Here is an 18,751-nt window from a genome sequence, read left to right on the forward strand (position 1 = left end):
CCACCAACCCTGTTAGTCGACTCTTGCGACACACAAGGAATTACCAGCAAACTGGTACTCAATTTGCCGACCTCGGAAGGATGACAGGGCGAGTCAACCCCCCTGGCGTTAATTCAGTGATTAACCGGGATTCGAACCCAGGATCTGGGAGGGAAAACTGCTCTGGGAGGAGAAACATGAATGAAAGAGCAGAGATGTGTAGTTAATCCTGGATTTTGAAAGTTTAATCAGTAGGAAGTTACTTGAAGAACACTTGTGTGCTGGAGGATATGGGGAATGTCAGAGGACTGAGAGATTGGAGAGAGTTCGACCAGAGGAGAGGCATGGGAGATTCTGATAAAATCTAATCATTTCTTCCTTGTCACACACCCAACCTGCCCAACAGGTTTCGTCTGAATCCGTCCAAAAACGTTTTTAGATGTCCTGCTCACAGACAGACAAGGGTGAATACACATCATTTCCGTCTACCTTCGGTGGTGGAGGTAATGACTTGGCTTGACCAGCCTACCAAGTCAGCATTACAAAAGGTCAGCAGGACAGGACAAAGGCCTCCCCCATTCGGTTCCATCCAATTGCAGCTTTTTATTATAATTCGTAGCAAATGATAAACAGAGATTATATTTTAAGTCAATATATACCCGTACTTCTACGGTACTGATGAACGTTATGTTGCGCATACTGTTTGGCCACCCCTCGTACGATTATTAAAGATATGGACTATTGCAAACAAATGCATTTTACATGGAGAAGGCAGTCAATAGGAAAGCTTCCTGTACCGTTTAAAGCCTTTTGGTGTGGCGGATTAACCAATGGTTTAAAGGGAGTGTGGTCGGTTTAATGCGAGTGAACGGAAGTTTAAACAGGAGCTTCAGCCAATATACGACTATCAATTCAGCTGCATATTGTTTTATGTTTTTATATATTTTTATATTATATTATATATTATATATTATTATATTATATAATATTATATATTATATTACTATCAGCTGCATATTTTATATATTCAGCTGCATATTTATTTTTATTCATACATATTTTATCAACACATATCAATTCATATTTAAAAACAAACTATCAAATTTTTTTTTTTTTTTTTTTTTTAATTCAGCTGCAATATTCACAGTTGGTATTATGCTCCAGAGAATAAATAAAAGGCACAAAGTTGAAATAAAAAAGTGCAACTTGCATAATTTCTAATCCCTGAGGGAACACGTTGATATTGGGTGGTAGTGGTCATGCATGTTAGTTATAAGGATTCATGATTTAATGGAACACCTATACCCATCCGCACGAGTAGCAAACATACTCCCTTTTAAACCAAAAAAGGTGCTCTTTTACCACTACTCCTGGGGCTGGGCCTGAGTTGTATGCATTTATATGTATAGGGGAAACCCCATTTTTATATGGTAGTATAGGTCCTAGGCTTTAAAAAAAAATTGGGTTCTCGCTCGAAATCCCTATAGATTTTGCCCAGCTTGCCCCAAAAGTTGCCCGTCGGGCGAGAAACCATACCGGTCATATCTTGGCCATTTCTTGAGCGATTTTGACAAACTTTTTTTTTTAAATAGAGGTTATTTGGGGTGGGGAACACGTTTAAAACAATAAAAATTCGATATGGAGTCTCTATCAAGTGATTCCAATGTCAATCGAAGGAATCGAACCATGTTTATAGGACTATAGGTACCTACTACCATCACTAGCTTTGATATATTCGTGATTGTCATTTGTCAATGTGTTTTAAGATATTTTTAACCCTTTTTTAAATCTCTCTTTCCATTTCAGATTGGAACTGACGAACATCATGATGGAAGCGGTCAATCTTAGCGCTGCGACTGATGCTGCGGTTGAGTTTGATGAGGAGCTTTGCATTATTTGCCAAGAGTACACCCAAGACAAGCTGGTGTGTACACAACATGGGTGCGATCAGATTATATCCGCAAGTGAGACACGACAAGATGCGGGTGCTCGCAAGGTTGAAGAAGTTGATGCCTGGTGCTCTATTCAATTATCATGTCACAAATGCGTGCTACAAGGGCTACACAAATAGCACCAAAATTGCCAAGCTTAAGGAGAAGCAGAAAGAAGCATTGAAGCAATCTGTGCCCTCTGGTGATGATGCATCAACCCAGTCACCAACACCTACTACAACTCGTTCACAGTCAAACAGCATGCGAACATCGGCTTGTGTGGCACCTGGTCGTGCCACTGTGTACTATCAGTATACATGCGTCATATGTGGCAACAAGTCAGTCAACCGTGACTTCACCAAATATAGAATCTGCGAGAGCAACCGAGCAAACATATTCCTAGATGCGACCATCTACTTCCAGGATGATGTTTTCCGTCGAACTTGTGACCTTCAAGACGAACATGCTGTGTATGGGTCTGATATTTATTATCACAACCAGTGCATGTGCAAATATATTCAGCAGCATGAACGCTCCAGAACTTTTAGTGCCCCTGTACAACCCAATGCCAAGCAGCGGGTGTGGAATGAGATCGTTGACGAGATTGAGATGGGTCTGAGTGCTGGCAAGGGTTATGAACTTTCTACTATTCGAGACCAGATGAACAGCCACCTAGGAGGTAAAGGTAATGTCCAGAATAGGGATGTGAAGGTCCTCCTCTACAAGCAGTTCAACGACCTGATAGACTTTGCTTACTCAGATTCTGCAAGAAAATGCCTCATGGTATTCTATGTGCTGGGTAATGAGGCAAATGTACTTGCTGAGCGTATCCGATCAGTGAGTCCCATGCAATTAGTAGCAGCTCAATTCAGAGCATGCTTGCATGACTACGACTTCGACTTAGATGATCGCTTCTGTGATGCCCAAGATTTAAAGCAAGCCTGGTCAAAGATGAATATCCCAGAGCCCATCCTGCAGTTTTATGGCCATTTGTTTAAATTCAATCCAGCCACATACAGGGCCACAGCTGACCAAGTAATAACAAGTGACATGCAGGAAGATGTCGATGATGTAGACCAGGAGGAGGAACAGGTGCCGCGCAAAGATGGTTCTCTTTCAGTCCAGCGATGTCGGAAAATACAGACCATGTTCCAGCACATGTTCTACATTCACCATTCTGGCAGAAAAAGAACACCAATGTCTGTATTGAATGCCGAGTTTGCCTACAGTCTAGGACGTGGTGGCAAAATCTTTGTCACCTCTCTGAATCGACAGGTGCTGGCCATGAGCTACACTGAACTTCGCCGGTACCAGCATGACATGGCCGCGTTCACCGTCAACCAAAATGAAGCGGACATGAAGTTGCCAGCCCATTTTGACCCAGGGAACTTCACATCAGCAGCAATGGACAACTGGGACCACGAAGGTGCAAATTCATCTGAACATGATATGGTGTGTGTCCTCTACCAGCATAAGCCTAAGGCCGTCTTATCCAAACCCAAGCGCTCTGACACATCTGTAGTTCATGGTCTGAAAGCCCTAAAGGAAGTATTGCCATGTCAGCAGCTACACGAATTTGGAGAAAATCTGAAAAAGTATGACATACCCACATCCTACAGAGGCCACGATCAACCAGCAGTCTACGATGACACTAGGCGGGACAAGCGACTATCCGATATGGTTTGGGCCATAGGCAGACTTAACTTGGAAGTCAGTGATAGCCACATGGCGGACTTGGTATATCCGACAACTGAAACTATGCGATCGTGGAGCGCAAGCAATGCGGTTTGGACGGATGACAATGCGAGGTGGACGCGGCAAAACTGTGCGATATATCCCACTGCACATTCTGCACGAACGTCAAGGTCAAGACGTTTGCAATGTCCTTCCTGCCTTGCACTGCTTGACTGGATGTGATGCAATGAGCAAAGTAGGCACCAAGAAAACTGCCCTCAAAGCCCAGCCCACCCAATTGCTTAGAAATTTCGGTAGAGAAATGACAATTACACCCGAGACCAAGGCTGATGCTGAAAAATTCCTCATGCTGGTGTTGAGACTAACCAATTTTCGTCCTTCACACAGCTTCGTGCCCAAATATATCATCAGACCAAGGGCTCATCACATCAAAATTTGCCTCCAACGTCAGAGGGTTTGCTTCCACACATAATGCGAGCCTTGTTCGGTACATACTCGATTATCCACCTCTTCCAACCCAGCATCATAGATCCACTACATTTTGGGTATCAGCTAGAGAACGACTGCCTTGTTCCAGTCACAGGGTGCAAGACTCTGAATAAGCGGTGGACAGTGACCTGTAACTGTGGCAAGTGTGCTCGAGCCACATGTCCATGCCGCATGGAGGAGGTGGGCTGCACCCCTTTCTGCAAGTGCATGAAGTTGCAAGATGATGCCTGCACCAATCCATATACAGTAATTCGATCTGATATGGTGGAAGTTTACACAAATTCATTGTGATGTGGGTGTTAATCTTAATAAATTTGTGCGATATGGCAGTTGTCTAACAGTAAAACCTGTATTCCTTTTTTAGCAAAAACGTATCATCTAAAATAATAAAATGACCTAAGAGATATTGAGGATTAAAAATTTCGGACCCGATTTGGTTTCTCCGGAAGAGCTTCAGAGCCGCCATCATGTAAACAAGTTCTCAAATCGACTAAATATTGCTTTTAGCGTGTTCAACAGCCAAAAAAACCTCTATTAAATTTTTTTTCTTTTTGTCAACATCGTTCAAGAAATGGCCGAGATATGACCGGTATGGTTTCTCGCCCGACGGGCAACTTTTGGGGCAAGCTGGGCAAAATCTATAGGGATTTCGAGCGAGAACCCAATTTTTTTTTTAAGCCTAGGACCTATACTACCATATAAAAATGGGGTTTCCCCTATACATATAAATGCATACAACTCAGGCCCAGCCCCGAGAGTACACAGGGTTTCCTAGTACAGGCAACGGCCAAGCAAAGAGGAAATCTTTGAGAAGAGTACGAGTGGAATCCTTGTTGCCGTTTTGCCGACATCTTTCTGGATGAAAGAAAGGGAAATTAAAGCAGGCATAGGAGAGCAAGGAGTGCCTCGTGCATACGGTACGACTCGAGGAAGCGAATATTGTACGAAGGTGAACCGGTCGGAGAATCGTGCACGTCGTTCAGCCACCTCGACATAATATATAATATATAATGACCTTTAGAGGCCATTTTTCCCCGCAAAGCGGGGGTTGGCCTTTTTCGGGAACCGTGGTTGTTGTTGTTTTTTTGGTCCCCTTTTTGAAGCAATGTTTTACGGCCGGATGCCCTTCCTGACGCCAACCCTTTTTGCCGCCATCGACTGTGACTGTGATATTCCGTTCGGATATTGAAGGTGGCCTGATCTCAGTCCTCCAAGGTTTTATTCCACCGACCGTTTACAGCAAGCCTCGTGTCTCATACAGTGTTCCTTCTCACGAAACGCTTTACCACACAGCGTGCAGGTGTGCGGCCGTTCGCCGGTGTGGGTCCGAGAATGCTTATGGAAAGCCGATTGATGACAGAAGCTCTTCGAACAGACTTTGCACACGTACGGGCGCTCTCCGGTGTGGATACGGGTGTGCTGCTGAAGAGACGACGGATGAGAGAAGGCCTTCGCGCAGACTTTGCACACATATGGGCGCTCTCCGGTGTGGATGCGGGTGTGCTGTTGAAGAACTGACATGCGATTGAAATTCTTCGAGCAGACCGTGCACGAGTAAGGGCGATCGTTGTTGTGAATTCTCATGTGTCGCCGACGGTACGACGACTGACTGAAACGCTTACTGCATACACTGCAGGTAAAGGGCTTCTCTCCCGTATGAACCCTGGTGTGTATTCTCAAGCTTCTCTTGTCGTCCGTACTGTAGGGACATTCGCTGCATTTGTGCTTCTTATCGCTTGACACCGGACGGTGCCTCTCCATGTGCAGCTGCCAAGCGGCCACCGTGGCGAAACAGTAAGAGCATTTGGTGCACGGAAATTTCTGGACGACCTCCTCTGGGCTTCCTGATCACATTTCACACAAAAGGTACAATAGTCACTGTGAGTGTACAATTACATTTAAAAAATAATTCCAAAACAGGCCAATATGCAAGGTAATCACACGTAATTAAGGCATAGCTCATAGCTAATCATGTATTTCTACATACATGTTGTACTCAAGTAAGTGATGATTATGCAACCAACCTCAAACATGCAATTTGGTTCGCAAAAATAATTAAACAAATCAATATAAATCACGAAATGTGATCACCAAAGCCTGGTGTTGCCTCAGCGGTTTGGGTGCCGGCTTGGGATCCTAGGATCCCGAGTTCGAATCCCGGTCGATCGCTGAATTAACACCAGGGGGGTTGACTCAGCCTGTCATCCGTCCGAGGTCGGCAAATTGAGTACCAGCTTGCTGGGATGAATGATCCCGGTGTGTACCCCAATTTAGAATAGGTACACCGTATCCCGTGCATCGTAAGAGGTGACTAAGGGTTGGCGTCAGGAAGGGCATCCGACCATAAAACATTGCCTCAAACAGGGAACCATGATTGTCATGGGGCCCGCAAGACTAGCCCCCACTCGAGTGGGGAGAAATTGCCTTAAAACGATCATTCATTCACTATATGTAGCACATTGCATATACTTACCACTCTCTAGAGGAATGATGGAGTCCATCCCAAGCTGCAGGGACCTCAAAAAATAGTCATCACCGTTTCGGAGGTCGAGTACAGTCGGGCGTCCATTACAGAAGGACTCCATGAAATAGAAGATCCGAGCATATACGGTGGAGGTGAACCTTCGCGTGGCCAAAGAACAAAGTTTAGCCCTCACTGAAACGGGCCCAGCACAGGCAAGGAGCAGTCTGAAGACCTCAAGCCCAAGTCCCATAATCACGGCTTGGAGAGCCTCCGCCATCAATTCCTGCATCTCCAACCAGACTGGGATCGGTCTGACGCAACCCCGAGATCTTGCCGATTTCACTGCCTGTAAAGAGCCCACAATCTTTAATGAACAAAAAGATACATTTATTGCACGAGGTGCGCATCGTTTGAGCTGGAATTTTCATGAAAGCCCATTACCCCAAGTTGTCCCCAAGACCTGTACCAGATGCTCACCCAAGTGGGAAATTAGGATGTTTGTGGATATTAAACACAATAAAATGGTGTCAGTAGCATTTGAGTAAAAACTGCGTTAATGATGTGTATTGGTTTACAAATTGTATTGGTAGCAAAGGCGCAGGAGGCCTGTAGGAAAATGTTCGGAGAACGCTTGGATTCGGAAGAGGGTCAGAAAGCAGTATTCAGGATTGCAAAGCAGATAGCGAAAGAGAGGTGTGATGTGATGGGGGTGAGCTCCTTGAAGGATGAAGTGGGACAAATCGTTGTCGACCCAGATGGAATTAAAGGAAGATGGAAAAGATATATGGAAATGCTGTTGAATACAGAGAATGAATGGGATGGCAACATAGAGAGTAACCCAGTTTTAGGACCGGCAGAGAAGATAACTGAGAAGGAAGTTGAGGAAGCGATAAAAGCAATGAAGGGTAGAAAAGCGGGAGGGCCGATAGGAGTTGTGGGAGATATGTTGAAGGCAGCAGGAAGTTGGGGTGTGAAGAGAATGACAGAGATCTGTAATCTGGTGGTGAAAGAAGGCTGCATTCCAGTGGATTGGGAACTGAGTACCCTCGTCCCTCTATACAAGGGGAAAGGTGACCCTCTGGAGTGTGGCTCGTACCGAGCGATAAAGTTATTGGAGCATGGAATGAAGGTATTGGAAAGGGTGTTGGAGAGGAGGATAAGGAAGAAAGTGAAGATCGACGAAATGCAGTTTGGATTTATGCCAAGAAGAGGAACGACAGACGTGCTTTTCATTGTGAGGCAGTTGCAGGAGAAGTACATGGAGAAGAGGAAGAAGTTGTTTCTTGGGTTTGTTGATCTGGAGAAAGCATTCGATCGGGTTCCACGCAAAGTATTGACATGGGCATTGAGGAAGTTAGGAGTGGAGGAATGGTTGATCAGAGTAGTGATGGCAATGTACAAAAGAGCGCGCACAGCTGTAAGGACGAAGGATGGGAACAGTGGTGAGTTTGAGGTGAAGGTGGGAGTGCATCAGGGGTCGGTACTAAGTCCACTACTATTTGTAGCTGTGATGGAGGTGCTGGCTCAGAACGTAAAGGAGGGTTTACCGTGGGAGTTGTTGTATGCAGATGATCTGGTGTTGATTGCGGAAAGTATGGATGGACTGAAGGAAAAGATGAACACGTGGAAGGAATGTATGGAGACAAAAGGTCTGAAGTTGAATATCAGAAAGACGAAGGTGATGGCAAGTGGTAAAGCATGTGGTGAGGTGGAAAGAACTGGGAAGTGGCCATGTGCTGTGTGCAGGAAGGGTGTCGGAGTGAACTCCATTCAATGTACAATGTGCGCTGAGTGGGTTCATTAAAAATGTAGTGGTCTGAGAGGGTCATTAACCAGTGTGGCAGCTACATTCAAATGTAAGGTGTGCACAGAGGGAGCTGCAGATGGAGGAAATGTTGAGTTGGATCTACGAGACGGTGTGAAGCTGGAAGGTGTGAAAACATTTTGCTACCTCGGAGACATGCTGAATGGAGAAGGTGGATCAGACTCGGCAACGGTTGCTCGAGTGAGATGTGCATGGAAGAAGTTTCGGGAATTGAGTGGCGTGCTGATGATGAGGGGAGTGTCGTTGAAGCTGAAGGGAAAGGTGTATGCTGCATGTGTGAGAAGTGTTATGATTTATGGGAGCGAGACATGGGTAATGAACGTAGAGCAGCAACGAAGGTTGGAAAGGGTGGAAATGCGAATGGTTCGACGGATGTGCGGAGTATCGTTGAGAGAGAGGAAGACAAATGATGAATTGCGAAAGATGATGGGAATAGAGCCTGTGATTGATGCTGTGAAGAGGAACAGGTTGAGATGGTTTGGTCATGTGTTGAGGAAGGATGAAAGTGACTGGTTGAGAAGAGTGATGGAAATGAATGTAGAAGGAAGTAGAAGACGGGGAAGACCGAGAAAGACTTGGCTAAAGATGGTGGAAGAAGAAATGCGGGCAAGGGGGTTAACAAGGAGAGATGCAGAAAATAGGGCAAAATAGAGAAGATTGTCATGGGGACCGCAAGGCTAACCCCCGCTCTAGCAGGGAAAATGGCCTTTAAAATGCATGTTGTTGTTGTTGTATTGGTTTACAAATTACGTAGCCATTTGTAAGTTCGTTTTCAGGCCTGTTTCACAGCCTTGGACCAAAGTTCCAGGACCCGAGCACCGATAGTACTTAATTTAAGGTGTTGATGGTTTATCAAGATTCCAGATGACTAATGTACCTTGTGCTCCTGTGTGGAACTCGGACGTTGCCGTAGACCATCGGGAGGGTGACATCCGGTCTCCATAGACCCCTGCGGGAAGCTCGCACGTTGCCATAGACCTTCGTGAGGGTGACATCCGGTCTCCATAGATCCCTTCGGGGAGCTCGGACGTTGCCATCGACCGCCGTGAGGGCGACATCCGGTCTCCATAGACCTCTGCGGGGAGCTCGATCGTTGCCGTAGACCATCGGGAGGGTGACATCCGGTCTCCATAGACCCCTGCGGGAAGCTCGCACGTTGCCATAGACCTTCGTGAGGGTGACATTCGGTCTCCATAGATCCCTTCGGGGAGCTCGGACGTTGCCATCGACCGCCATGAGGGTGACATTCAGTCTCCATAGACCTCTGTGGGGAACTCGGACGTTGCCGTAGACCTTCATGAGGGTGACATCCGGTCTCCATAGACCCCTGCCGGGCGGGTAAGGTGCTCGTAGTCCTTTGAGCGTCCTTGGCCGCGGTTTCAATACCCAGGGCGATCTCCAGGGCCCTCTCGTACGTTAACTGTCTCTCTGATAGGAGTCTTCTCCGAATGAGTTGGTCGTTCACTCCGCACACCAAACGATCCCTCAACATGTCGTCCCTAACCCGCCCGAAGTTGCACCGTTCCGCCAGCTTGCTGAGGTCGTCATTAAAAAGAGCGACCGATTCGCACGGCCTCCTCTCCCTGCTGTTAAACTCGAACCTGTGCACGATGTCCGAGGATTCCGACTCCAGGTGCTCCCTCATTGTCTCCACCAAGCTAGCGAACGATTCCCGTCCGACCTTCCTCGGCTCCACCAGACGTTTTAACAGGCCGAATGCCGCCGGTCCGATCACCGTGATTAACACGGCTCGCTGACGCTCCTCTCCCTCGATGCCGTTAGCGGTGAAGAAGAACTCCAAGCGCTCCATGTACTGCGACCAGTCTTCCTTCTCCTCACAAAATTCTCCCATTTTCCCGATGAGGCTCATCCTGCCTCTCAGGAACAGACGAACAACCGAATCTCGAACTCTTCGCGCCCTAATCTCCAGCTTCCTCTTCCTCTTCCGCGATGTGATGTGATGTGATGTGATGTGATTGAGAATGTTGATATTCCCTCTTTCCTTCGAAAACAAAATTTGATTTTCTTATAAAAACATTTGGAGAATCTGGCAAGAACAACGTACAGTATAATTTAATAAAATCGAAACGACAAGACACCATCTTTCCAAAATACAGTGCGAGACTATGCTCCGAACTATACTGCCATGGCTTTCACACGCCGCATAAATAAACAATCCCTGACATATCAGGTAACGAGGTCGGAACTTCCACTGACACCACGGTAAATACTTAGATTTTAATAAAATTATCATTTAACTCTTTGAGTGTTGAATTTTCCAGTTTGAAATACGAAAATATTGTATTTTTCCAGTGTGTAAACTGTCTGTCTGTCTGTTTATATGTCAATTGCCTGCAGGTCACAATTTTAAACCGATCTTCATGAAAGTTCACCGAATGGTACAGTTGGTCATAAGAAAGAAGTCTATTGATATTGAGGTCAATCGGTCAAATAGGCCAAAGGTCAACGACTTGGGCCGAATTTCTAAAATTCACTTTGAAAAGCCTCCACTTTCATCCGATTGACTTGAAAAGTTAAGAGGATTTGCATATCAGGTCAGAGGTCACTGAATTCAACCACCAATTATTTTGGAGGTCAACATCGGCCAAAAGGTCAACATAGGCCAAACAAAGATCAACAGCTTTGGTGAAACTTCTAAAATCTTCAATTTTCATCTGATTGACTTGAAATTTGAACAGGGTTTGCAAATCAGGTCACTGAATTAAACCACCCATTATTTTGAGATCAACATCGGCCAAAAGGTCGACATAGGCCGAAGATCAAGAGCTTTGGTGAAACTTCTAAAATCTTCAATTTTAATCTAATTGACTTGAAATTTGAACAGGGTTTGCAAATCAGTTCCCGAAATTAAACCACCAATTATTTTGAGGTCAACATCAGCCAAAAGGTCAACATAGACCAAAGATCAACAGCTTTGATGAAATTTCTAAAATGGGTGTGTCATTTTCCCACATATGCCAATTAATCGATAATATAAAACAGGAGTGTCCGTCCGTCCATCCCCAAATTACTCCCTCAGTTTTGGTGCTAGCCTGGCCAAACCTTCTGTGGAACGTTTTGGGGTCCCAACGGATGTTGTAAGGTAGGTAGGTTTCATAAATTCCTCAATACAATTACGATTTTGGAATGAAAATAGAGATATTGAGTTCAAATGAACGAGGAAATGACGTGAGAGTTTCTACTTTCTAACCGTGACATTCACAGATCGCCACATGCAGATTCGCCATTGACTGGGGATATAACCATTCAGGTGGCTTCGTTTTTGTGCAAGTCTTTCACGAACCGACTTTCAATGTCTGACATTTGACTGAAGGTGGCACAGGAATGTGGAATTTATTGGTTCATCGTTTCCCATTCGCCGTCTTTTGCCCAAGTCTTTCACGAACCGGCTGTCAATGTCTGACGTTCGACTTAAGGTGGCACAGGAATGTGGAATTTATTGGTTCATGGTTTAGCATTTATTGTTTACGCATTGTTTGTTTGCTGTTGGCTTCCCACCCGTTCGTGAAGCAGGTTCGTGAAGGACTTGGACAAAAACCGTACACAATGTGAATGTTGCTATATTCAGTCAATGGCGAAACTGTAAATGGGGAATTCGCGAATGTCACGGATGGAAACCCTTACGTCATTTCCTCATTCTGCTTTAACCCGGGGGTGTTTCCCCCAGGTAGGTTCCCTCAGTTTTCCCGCACAGACCAGGCGGCTCGATCTACAGGCTAAGACTTGAACACTGCCGTCTCAACTCAAACCTCAAACGGATATGATGTCACTCTACCGGAACCTGCAACACTTGCAGGACACTTGAACATCCGTATCATCGATTTTTAAAATACGTACTCCCAAATATGACGGACCCAGATCGCTTCTACATCAAATAGCATTAAACAGGTGGGAATTGGAGTCGCAGATCTGCCGATAATTTTCGGCCATTTGAATCTGAGGAATGACCCTTTACTCTGCAGGGCGGTTTTCGATTTTGGAAAGAGAGCGGGAATAGAAATCCATTTAGTATTTTTTATTCACTAATCATCGCATTAAGGTGTGGGTTTGTGGCGTATATAGAGCCTCACGTCTATGAAAACACCATTAAACTTAAGAAGAAGAAGAGTTAAGGATATAAAATAACAACAACCCAACGGGAAGTCTCTGAAAACGCGAACACGTAAAGAAGAAGAAGAATTTGAGGAATGACCCTTCACTTTGCATGGCGGCTTTCGATTTTGAAAAGAGCGGGAAATCCATTTAGTATTTGTAATTCACTATTCATCACATTAAGGGGTGGGTTTGTGGCGTATATAGAGCCTCACGTCTATGAAAACGCCATTAAACGTTCTATGAAGAAGAAGAAGATTTAAAGATATAAAATAACAACCCAACGGGAAGGCTCTGAAAACGCCAAAACTAAAAGAAAAAGGGGAGGAAGAAGAAGAAGAAGAGGGAGCAGATAGGATGACATAAAACAACAACAACCTAACGGGAAGTAAAAAAAACTTCCTGTTTCCCAAAAAAGGTAAAAGTGAATGGTGTTTACGAATTTCCTCCAGATATAAACGTTGAAACGTGAACAATGAACGGAAAAAAATTCAAACAGTAAATGCTCGTTGTCCGTTCCTCAGGGGCAGGATGAGTCCCATCGGGAAAATGGGAGAATTTTGTGAGGAGAAGGAAGACTGGTCGCAGTACATGGAGCGCTTGGAGTTCTTCTTCACCGCTAACGGCATCGAGGGAGAGGAGCGTAAGCGAGCCGTGTTACTCACGGTGATCGGACCGGCGGCCTTCGGCCTGTTAAAACGTCTGGTGGAGCCGAGGAAGGTCGGACGGGAATCGTTCGCTAGCTTGGTGGAGACCATGAGGGAGCACCTGGAGTCGGAACCCTCGGACATCGTGCACAGGTTCGAGTTTAACAGCAGGGAGAGGAGGCCGTGCGAATCGGTCGCTCTTTTTAATGACGACCTCAGCAAGCTGGCGGAACGGTGCAACTTCGGGCGGGTTAGAGACGACATGTTGAGGGATCGTTTGGTGTGCGGAGTGCACCAACTCATTCGTAGAAGACTCCTCTCAGAGAGACAGCTAACGTACGAGAGGGCCCTGGAGATCGCCCTGGGTATTGAAACCGCGGCCAAGGACGCTCAAAGGACTACGAGCACCTTACCCGCCCGGCAGGGGTCTATGGAGACCGGATGTCACCCTCACCACAGTCTTCGGCAACGTCCGAGTTCCCCACAGAGGTCTATGGAGACCGGATGTCACCCTCACCACAGTCTTCGACAACGTCCGAGTTCCCCACAGAGGTCTATGGAGACCGGATGTCACCCTCACCACGGTCTGCCGCAATGTCCGAGTTCCCCGCAGGAGCACAAGGTCGGCCATCGTTATGGACATGCACAGGGGAGCGGGACACCGACCATCGCTCACAATGAATGAATAATAATTGATCAATTACATTTTCATCTTCATTCGTCCATTCCTTTATTGTTTCCTCTGTAAAAGCAAACTCCCTTTCCCAGTTTCTTGCTCCCACTGTGAAGTCTTTCGTCCTCTCATGCTTTCTGTCATATATTATCCACCTACTCCCCCTCAATCCTTCCATGTTCAATCCTCAATCCTTCCATGTCCAATCATCAATCCTTCTATGTCCAATCCTCAATCCTTCCATGTTCAATCCTCAATCCTTCCATGTTCAATCCTCCTATGTTCAATCCTCAATCCTCAATCCTTCCATGTTCAATCCTCAATCCTTCCATGTTCAATCCTCAATCCTTCAATGTTCAATCCTCAATCCTTCAATGTTCAATCCTCAATCCTTCAATGTTCAATCCTCAATCCTTCAATGTTCAATCCTCAATCCTTCAATGTTCAATCCTCAATCCTTCAATGTTCAATCCTCAATCCTTCAATGTTCAATCCTCAATCCTTCAATGTTCAATCCTCAATCCTTCAATCCTCAATCCTTCCATGTTCAATCCTCAATCCTTCCATGTTCAATCCTCAATCCTTCCATGTTCAATCCTCAATCCTTCCATGTTCAATCCTCAATCCTTCCATGTTCAATCCTCAAGAAAAGTGCACATGTTAAACAATGATGAACCAAATGACAATTTTGAGAAGCTGGAAAACATTCTGCAGAAATGTCACCTGTTCCAAAAGGGAAGCATTGAATTTTGAATATGGATGAAACGTGATGGCATTTTCATGATGCACTGTCAAGGTTGCGGTGCAGAAAACGCGCCAGAAATGTGATAATCGTGATGTGTGCTAATTACCTCCGCCACCAAATGTGGATGGCGGTGATGTGTTTTCACTCGTGTTTGTTTGTCTGTCTGTTTGTGAACAAAATATCTCAAAAGGTTGTGGACGGATTTGGACGAAATTTGGCAGAGAGGTAGCGTATGTGACGAGGACAAACAGATTCGATTTTGGTGAAGATCTGACTATGGATTCGGATGAGAATTATTTAATTTTTCAAGTGATTCTTCACCATTGAGTGATATGGCCAACCAGGCGGAGGTATGCTCTCTACTGAGTGCCGTTCTAGTTGGAGAATGTTCCTTCGCCTACAAATGGCTTCAAAGAAATGAGATGCATGCAACCTGGAGGATAAGGATCATCTTCCAGCATATCTGACCGTTGTAGTAATGTCACCTAAAGGAAGCGTTTTGTCCCAACAACGTGAATGAAAATGAGACAGCAAAAATCTTGATGAAATCAACATTGTCAGGAAGGTCAGAGGGCAACTGTGTTGGGTTAGCATACAGTCACGTGAAAAAGTAAGTACACCCCATGTAAAGTTTTGACTTTTTCAACATATTTCAACATACAGCTACTTGATCTTCATTTCAACAATATTGATAGATAAAGGTGATATAATGTAACAAATATCATGAAACATTTACATTTTGTAGTCCATTGTATAATTTAAATAAACATAAATGCAAATTTCACATGTGGAAAAAGTAAGTACACCCCTACATTTATCACTACTTCAATTACCTAAAATTAGAATCAGGTGCACCAGCTCAGGTGCAAATGATTAGAACATCGTTAGAGAGGATCTTGGAGGAACCTGTCTTATTTAAACGTCAGACATTTAGTTTGGTTTGCTCTTTGTTGTTGAAGTGTGTGGCGTCACCATGCCGAGATCAAAAGAGCTCTCTGAGGCCTTCAGAAAGAAGGTTATAGATGCCTACGAGTCTGGGAAGGGATTTAAAAAGATCTCCAAACAATTTGAAATCAATCATTCGACTGTCCGGAAGATCATCTACAAGTGGAGAAGATTCCAAACAACTGCCAACTTGTTCAGGCCAGGCCGCCCCAGCAAGTTCAGCCCGAGAGCAGACCGCAAAATGCTGAAAGAAGTCTCGAAGAGCCCCAGAATGTCTTCACGGGACCTACAGGTAGCTCTTGCCACTGTTGATGTCAAAGTGCACGAGTCTATCATTAGAAAGAGGCTACACAAATTTGATCTACATGGGAGGTGTGCCAGGAGGAAACCTTTACTGTCCAGAAAGAACATCAGGGCAAGACTAAAGTTTGCCAATGAACACCTAGGGCCTAGGCACAGACCAGCACTTCTGGAACAATGTGCTCTGGACAGATGAGTCAAAGGTAGAGCTATTTGGCCACAGTACCAGAAGACATGTTTGGTGAAAACCAAAGACAGCATTTGACCACAAGAACCTGATACCAACTGTAAAGCATGGTGGTGGAAATATGGTTTGGGGCAGCTTTGCTGCATCACGGCCTGGGCAGCTCACCATCATAGAATCCACTATGAATTCTTCATTGTACCAGAGGGTGCTTGAGGATAATGTGAGGCCATCTGTCGGAAAGTTGAAGCTCAACCGAAGGTGGACCTTGCAACATGACAATGACCCTAAACATACCAGTAAATCCACCAAGGAATGGCTGAAAAGAAAGAGATGGAGGGTTCTGGAATGGCCAAGTCAAAGCCCGGATCTAAATCCCATCGAGATGTTTTGGGGGGATTTGAAACGAGCTGTGCATGCAAGAAACCCCTCAAACATCGCACAGCTGAAAGAATTCTGCATGGAGGAGTGGGAAAAAATTTCTCCCAGTCGATGTCAGAGACTGGTAGACAGTTATAAGAAACGCCTACTTGAGGTTGTTTCTGCCAAAGGGGGCAATACCACCGATTAGAGCCAAGGGTGTACTTACTTTTTCCACATGCGAAATTTGCATTTATGTTTATTTAAATTATACAATGGACTACAAAATGTAAATGTTTCATGATATTTGTTGTATTATATCACCTTTATCTATCAATATTGTTGAAATGAAGATCAAATAGCTGTATGTTGAAATATGTTGAAAAAGTCAAAACTTTACATGGGGTGTACTTACTTTTTCACGTGACTGTATTATGATCATGATCAATTTATTTGTCCAGAGTGTAAGGATTAAGGTTTTTTTCTCAATAAAAAGGTTCATGAATTAAGGGTGGACTTTGTATCACTCATTGTTAGACACTGACTCACTGAGACATGCTTCGGCCTATTGTATGTAGCTGGCAAGGAACCCATCCTTACAGATAGTTAATCTTATGATTTATGAGTTGAATACCGACGTCCACCAGGTGTAAAAAAAAAAAAAAAAAACACCTTTAGAGGCCATTTTTCCCCTCAAGCAGGGGTTGGCCTTTTTCGGGAACTGTGGTTGTTGTTGTTTTTCGGTCCCCTTTTTGAAGCAATGTTTTACGGCCGGATGCCCTTCCTGACGCCAACCCTTTTTGCCGCCTTTTTCCTGACGCCAACCCTTTTTGCCGCCTTTAACGACAAGCAGGGAATTACCAGTGAACTGGTACTCAATTTGCTGACCTCGGAAGGATGACAGGCTGAGTCAACCCCCCTGGCGTTAATTCAGCGATTGACCGGGATTCGAACCCAGGATCCTAGGATCCTAAGCCGGCACACTAGCCGCTAGCCCAACACCAGGGATTTATATAGTGGATCACCAGGTGTGATCCACTATATAAGAGAGCCGTTGGTCTGTCTGTGTGTGTGTGTGTCTGTCTGTCTTTGTGTCGCCATTTTTTCTCAGACATGGGATGTCTCAGAGATGGGAGTGTTTTGGGCCAAAAAACAAAAAACTTTTTTGAAAAAAAGAAAGGTCGTTTTTTTGGATTTTTTTCAAAAAATCGCTCCTTAGTGCCGAAGCCTTTTTGATTAATGACAGTTATATTCAAGTACACATTCAAATAAATATATATAATAACAATCACCAGACATTGGAACACGGATAATAAAACAATTCCGGAAGTGGTCGAAGTTCATGGTAAGGCTTCTTCTTCTTCCTGAACGTTATCATACTTAACTCAGAAACGTGATGAACGGTACATTCACCAGCATATGTTCAACGAAAAGGTAAAATTATGATTTGACATTTGTGATGGATTCTGATTTGGATGTAATTGCTTTTTCATTATATTTTCTCTCATTTCAAATATGTTAATGTTTCTTCTTCCCTTTTTTAATGCTGGGTACTCCAGCTATAAACCCTTTTATACTTTACTCGGGATACAAATACAAATACAACTTTTTCTGGGGGGTAACTTAGGCTATGTGGCTGCAGCCTCATTCGGAGGTGTGGGGGACCGGGAGAGGTGCGTAAATGCTCGATGTAAATGTGTACCGTGTAGCGCCACCTGGTGATGGTGGCAGAGGGTATTACAAATTCTTTTTTTACCTGGGCAACACATTTAGGTTAAACGGGAAAAAATTTCCTCCTTCCCTTCCCCTCCTCCTGCAAAACAGAAGGGTCTGTCAAAGCCATCCCCCATCCCCTAAATATCTTTGTCGGATATCTTTCCCCTCCATCTCCCCTCACCTCCCCCCTTCCACTCCCCCCGCCCACTTCCTCACCCCTCTCTCTCCTGCTTCCTCCCCCACGCCCCCCCCAACGCCGAGTACTCCTGCTAGTGCAATATACAATACACAATGATGTAAAAATAATTGCGGTCCTTCTCCACCCTGAACACACGGGGCTATTATTTTTTTCTTGCCCGCACTCCTGCCACCCCCCAAACCTTATCATGCACCCCGCGAGTGAAACCCCCAGTTTTCCACTCATTCTGTCCATGGATCAGGAGCGTATAGAAGTCAAACACCTCTCAAATTGTATGCTTCTTTATATCTACTGTTTCAAACGTGTAGCTCATTTATTCTGTTTGTCCAAATCACTAACAAGTACAGATACATTCAAAGTACACCGCCCCATGCCAAATAATTAAATATCCTCCAGCACGGCATTGCAGAGGAGCCCCTGGCGCCCGGCAATACCACCGTGCAGCTGATAGAGACTGTATTTGGAGGGAGAGGTGTACACTAATTG

At 44.9% G+C, this 18,751-nt stretch overlaps 2 protein-coding genes across 6 annotated transcripts in view; one reads left to right on the plus strand and one right to left on the minus strand.

Moving 5' to 3' along the window:
- Nucleotides 1-5,296: 5,296 nt before the first annotated feature.
- LOC137416471 (uncharacterized) lies at nucleotides 5,297-10,337 on the minus strand. The gene is made up of 3 exons (XM_078770491.1): nucleotides 9,261-10,337; nucleotides 6,568-6,904; nucleotides 5,297-5,938 (listed from the first exon to the last, which is right to left on the minus strand). The coding sequence occupies exons 1-3, from the start codon at nucleotides 10,251-10,253 to the stop codon at nucleotides 5,313-5,315; spliced, it is 1,956 nt and encodes a 651-aa protein (XP_078626617.1). The 5' UTR covers nucleotides 10,254-10,337; the 3' UTR covers nucleotides 5,297-5,312.
- A 2,576-nt stretch (nucleotides 10,338-12,913) lies between these two features.
- The window catches only part of LOC144888181 (uncharacterized), a 20,945-nt gene continuing 15,107 nt past the window's right edge, over nucleotides 12,914-18,751 (plus strand). For 4 of the 5 annotated variants that reach the window (XR_013621914.1, XR_013621913.1, XM_078770492.1 and 1 more), the window contains exon 1: nucleotides 12,914-13,765. Coding sequence is in view for 2 of the 5 variants with exons in the window: in XM_078770492.1 (XP_078626618.1) it covers nucleotides 13,028-13,765 (738 nt within the window). In the remaining 3 variants the exon portion in view is untranslated. The remainder of the gene's footprint in view (nucleotides 13,766-18,751) is intronic. The other variant, XR_013621915.1, reaches the window with a different exon arrangement.

This window comes from Myxine glutinosa, chromosome 1 (genome assembly GCF_964187855.1).
Source record: "Myxine glutinosa chromosome 1, kmMyxGlut1.1, whole genome shotgun sequence".
Lineage (NCBI taxonomy): Eukaryota > Metazoa > Chordata > Myxini > Myxiniformes > Myxinidae > Myxine > Myxine glutinosa.